The sequence below is a fragment of the Sorghum bicolor genome, chromosome 9, assembly GCF_000003195.3.
Source record: "Sorghum bicolor cultivar BTx623 chromosome 9, Sorghum_bicolor_NCBIv3, whole genome shotgun sequence".
Lineage (NCBI taxonomy): Eukaryota > Viridiplantae > Streptophyta > Magnoliopsida > Poales > Poaceae > Sorghum > Sorghum bicolor.
In genome coordinates this window covers 49,391,594-49,396,873 of record NC_012878.2, presented here as the reverse complement: position 1 = coordinate 49,396,873, position 5,280 = coordinate 49,391,594, and the positions used below count along the sequence as shown (strand labels likewise).

At 43.8% G+C, this 5,280-nt stretch overlaps 1 protein-coding gene across 2 annotated transcripts; it reads right to left on the bottom strand.

The window, feature by feature from the left end:
• LOC110430213 lies at positions 738–4,571 on the bottom strand. 2 transcript variants are annotated; one of them, XM_021447447.1, is made up of 5 exons: positions 4,181–4,571; positions 3,605–3,666; positions 1,944–2,544; positions 1,601–1,853; positions 738–1,018 (listed from the first exon to the last, which is right to left on the bottom strand). In XM_021447447.1, exons 3-5 carry the CDS (start codon positions 2,534–2,536, stop codon positions 986–988), a joined length of 879 nt encoding a protein of 292 aa, XP_021303122.1. In that variant the 5' UTR covers positions 2,537–2,544; positions 3,605–3,666; positions 4,181–4,571; the 3' UTR covers positions 738–985. The 2 variants fall into 2 exon arrangements, with proteins under 2 accessions (XP_021303122.1, XP_021303121.1); XM_021447446.1 differs by lacking the exon at positions 3,605–3,666.

Genomic DNA, 5,280 nt, shown 5'->3' with positions numbered 1-5,280 from the left:
ATCTAATGTGTGTTATCTTAGATATCGCCGTAGCGTTAGCACGGACAATATACTAGTATATTAAGGCCCCGTTTGGTCTGCCCTGTTAAAAGTTTACCACCCGTCATATCGAATGTTTAGACACATACGTAAAGTACTAAATATAAACTATTTATAAAACTAAAAACTAAAAACACAGCTGGAGAGTAATTTGAGAAACTAATCATTTAAGCCTAATTAGTCGTCAGACTGATTGGATACTAATTGTTAAATAAGACGAAACTGCTATAGTACCTATTAAATTTTAACATCCTAAACCAAACACCCCCTAAGTTTCATGAGATAAAATTATAATGACTTAACGGGATACAAAAGGTAACGAAATATAGCTATCGCAATCGCTCCAAATGGAGTATCATGACAACCACTGTGGTACCGAACGAAATATCACTCCAAAGAGTGACATAGAGTGACATGACAAAAACACTTTGTGGTACTACAAGAAATGGTACAACAAGATCACCATGTCCGACAAGTGATCCCAACTTGATAGCTTTATCGTGTCAATACACGAGACAACAACTTTATTAGGTCGCCATTGTGGTGTGGCACAACCAAGTGGATTATTAGATCTAAAGATAACTTTTAGGGAAGATTGTTTTAAAATATATGATTAAAAGGGGGTCAAAAATAAAAAGACACCAGGCGGTGAACCTGGTTGTACCAGTACGACCATACCACAGTTCAAGACCAGGCGGTGAACCCTAAACCGAGAGCAAATTGCAGACGAGAACTAGACATTAGACAAGCATCACAGTTCCAGACTAGTTCACGATAATAGTTTCAACGAATTAGGACTCCTTATACAGACTACGTTCGACGCTACATGAATTTTTTGTAATAGAAATGGCTCGAATCTAAAGTAACTCCACTTAACATAGGACAGCACAACATAGCAAGTTCAACAGAGAGTGTTCCCAACTTTCCAGCAAGCAGAAAGAATCTCCTAACCATGGTTGAAAGATTGGTACAGAGGAACCTGCGAGAACAACAAAAGATGATGTTCAGTTCGTCAGAAGGAAGAAATCCCGAATAAATTTAACTGTCAGGTTTTCATTTGTTTGAGGGGTCATTTTCAAGTTGCAAGACTGCAGACCCTATTAAGCATACTACATAACATCACCTTTACAAAGAATAAAAATGTAAAAAGTCTCCTATCAAGCAATGCAAAAGGGATCATCAGTCCCCCTCCAGTAACAAGAATCTGGCATTCTTAAAAGTTTGGCTAGCAAAAATTGTAAGCTCAACCTGCCTGTATCTTCACATGAGTATGGAATTTCATATATGAAAATAGAATGTACAGATTGAGCTTGAGTTCCCAAAAACATGTTCTTCTCGTTAAACTAATTTGTAGCCAGAATACGTTTGCTGGCTATTCACATCTAAACATTAAAACTTTTGTAGGGCTACTACTGAAATATAGAAAACATGATCAAAAAAGATAAGCTCTAATGCTTCAGCAGAGGATAGTATTACAATTGGAGATTATAGCTGAAGGTGCACAGTATACTCAAAATGCAATATTTGCAATGTCAGAATTCAGTTATTTGATTATGCTCACCTGAGATATCATTGGACCAACATTATCATAGCAATGGGGATACATCATTGCTGGCGTTGGCCAATGTGGGTAGACAGTAGCTCCAGAAGAAGACCCCATTGCTAGATCAGGCTGGCCAAAGTACACAGTAGGCTGGTTTGTGGACATGCCAGGAGATTGCATATAACCAACACCGTACTGCATAAACTGGGGCACAACAAAGTTGAAGGCACCTGGGCTCAAGTTGAAGTCAGGCACTGGGTTCCTAACATACCTGCAAGAGGATATATGTTAGACCTTCACCATCTCATCCTAACATCAATTGGTGGCCACAACAAAAAATTCTACTGATGGATATGCTAACCTTGTGTAGTTTCGATCGTAGTCTGGGTCACTACGATCCTTTTCAGTATCCTTGAAAACAGCAACTCTGGAGCGGCTGTTCATTGTGCTGATTTTGATTTCATCAACAGAAGGCTCAACATTCACTGCCTCATCTCTGCCAGTGGAAAGAGTTCCCAAAACACTTGCAGCATCAGAATCTGCAGAAATAGAACCATTGAAGATGCGTGCTCGTGCTTTATTATATTCCTCTATTCTCTCTTCAACAGTTTTTGGTGCACCATTCATGTTTCTAGAATCAGCGCTTCCATTTTGGAATGCTTTGGGCCTTTGATAGATGACAAACTTAAGCTTCTCTGCCGCTTCATGATCATTTCTTGCTTGTCTGCTAGGAACTTCTGATAAAGCAATTGCAGGATACCTGCTTTCTGGTGTTTTTCTTGCAACAATCCTGCTAACTGAGCCTTCTACTAAACTATCTGCTACTATAGTCTCTAAGCCATAATGTTGTGCAACACGATGAGCAGCACAGCGGAGGTAAGAAGTCGGATAGTTCTGGAATTCAAACTCCTGCAGCTGAGGGTTCTGCATGAAGTTTTGTATATCCAGTTCCATTCGTAGAACTGTAATAAGAGAGAACTGGAATGATTATGTAATAATGAAAGACTAAATATGAAAAATAACCTACTGACAACAAAAATGTAGACATATAATATAAGTAAAAGTACAAAAATGTAAGCATATAATATAAGTAAAATGCATAAAATGTTCAATTTATGTGTTATTATTATTCTGAAAAAATCCATGGTGCAGATCCAGGTGCAACTAGTGTTCATTGCATAGAATTCATTATTATTGTTTCATGTATTCACCAAGCGACCATACTATGTACAGAGTACAGTCATGCGAGGCACGTGCCTAGGAGTTTGGATGAGGTGAAGGCACAAACTTCAGAGCCAAGATGTGGTTTTAAGGCAAAAAAGCAACCAAAAAAATAAGGCAAAAGATCTAATATCATATTGTTAAAATCTGGTGGTAGAGAATACTGGCATAAGAGTGGAGAATGGGGAGACAGGGACACAGGTTGATATGTGGATAGTTCACTCGTGTAGTAAACCATTTATATCACCACTAACCAAAAATACTTAGAGCTTATGATTCATTGCAAACACAATCTATAGTAGATTAAACACAAACCTACCAATATTTTGGGATTTGTTCTCATGAAACTACAACTTTGTTATTATTCCACTTTCATGGTCTTATCTATGCCTACATGCCAGCTATATGCTCATGACAAAGGCCTGCATGCCAAATGTGATGTACTGCCACTGACATGTGGACCCAATTGGCCATTTTGAGAGGGGAATAGTTACAAAGTTGTAGTTTCATGCAAATCAAACCAAACCAAAATAGTTGTGGGTTTGTAAAATGGGCACAAAATGTTGTAGGTTTGCAACTATTAGCCCAACATACTAGTAATCTTGTGAAATCTACAATCTAAGGCCAAAAACAAAGAACAATTAAGTAGTGATTCGAAGAAGAGCAGTGCTATGCATACTGTACAGCCCATGCCAAGTACAACTGCACTGAACCACCAATTCCAAATGTAAGCAGCACAGGCCCATGGCAAGTAGGAATTTGGTGGTACTCGGGTTGGAAGCGAAGTGTTCTGGGTAATACCATTTCAATTCACTGAACAGATCGCTCCTCCTTTCAGTACACTGCTAGTAGCATTGTAGAGGCTACAACAATTGCCCAAAAAAGAGTCAGCTTGATTCCTGACAATCATGCATCCATTCATCTTTAACAGCAAGTTTTCGATACACTAAACCAACTGTAAACCTATAACTGAGCCAAAACTACAGGTCGACGATCAGTATTGTTTTGTAGCGCATAAAATTGCAGGCTGAAAGCATAATCAGCAGCAGCAAGTATATATATATTACAAGCTAAATAAGCCAGAGATAAATCAGGAAACTTAGGAATTACCACAATTGCACTACTAGGCTATCATCCCGCCGCTTCCCGAGATAAATCAAACCTAAAGGAAATCCTAATCCCCAATTCCGCACTGAGGAAGCACCAGTCCCAAACCCTAGGGACAAGGCGCGGGAATCCGGGCCCAAATCCCGCCGCCCACGGACGCAAAGCCACAGCAACCATCACATCCGCACAAGCATGATCCTACGACACCGAAATCGCAGGCGCAAGAGGCGATGTGGTGAGCGAACAGACAAGGGGCGGCTCGGCACGTACCCATGAGGCGATGGCGAGGGTTGTCGAGCGCCTCGACGAGGAACGGGTCCACGTGTGAGGCGACCCTCTCGTCGACCACCACCGTCTCCGTCGCCCGCGCGGCCTCGTCGGCAGCGGGAGGCGACGCGGCGGCGGCGGCTGCGGCGGAGGCGGAGGCGGGAGAGGTGCTCATCGTGCGGCGGCGGGGAGAGGGGCGGGGCGCAGGCGGGGCCGGCCTAGGGTAAGCGGGGGCGGAGAGGAGAGGGAGGGAAGCTGCCGTGGACGGACGACGACTCGCCTTTCCCCTCTCCGCGTCCCGATCCCGAAGCGGCTGGCTGCTCTTGCCTGCGCGGAGAAGGCGAAGCGGTGCCCGTCTGCCCGAGAAGAGGAGAGCGGGCGGGCGGGGGGTTCCCAGCGCCAGCACGGCTCCGGATTTTTTAACGCCGCGTGAAGCCAGGCCAGCCAGGGATCTGCGGTGCGGTGCGGCACGCAGCGGATGAGATGATGAGGCGACGGTATCGGGCTCGGGTTGGGGATCGGAGTGGTAGCGTCGCCGCTGGAATTGGAATCGGGTAACCGGAGACCGGTCACGATCGTAAGCGTTCGTGTGAGATCGGGCGGCCCGGAGTACCTCTTTGGGGGGGGGGGGGGGGGCATGCCGCGGATTTTTTGTACGCGGCGTGGGCCGTGGCGATTTCCGATTCACACGCAAGTATGAACAGTTTTTTTATTATTTCAAAGGAAGTCCGAACATTTCTGGTGCGGAAAGTGCTGCAACGTGGCAATAGTTATTTCCTCCGATATGTTAGAGGAGTTACGAAAATATCTCCACTGGATATAGTATCCGATTTTCTATATCTACAAGATAGTATTTTAGAAGATAGAAGAGGTGCTGCTCCAAATCTCTTATCTCATCTCATATATTTACAAACTTTTTTAGGAGATCTTATACTACACTTGAGTAGTGCTTTGGGGCGATTCTTATTTGATTCTTCTCTTCTCTTTTCTTTCTCTTTCCCGGGGCGGTAAGAGACGGTGACAAGGCATAGGCGATAGAGGAGGCAGGCAGATATGGTGGGGTGGGGTGACCATAGCCATGGAGGTCTCCATGGGCGTAGTGG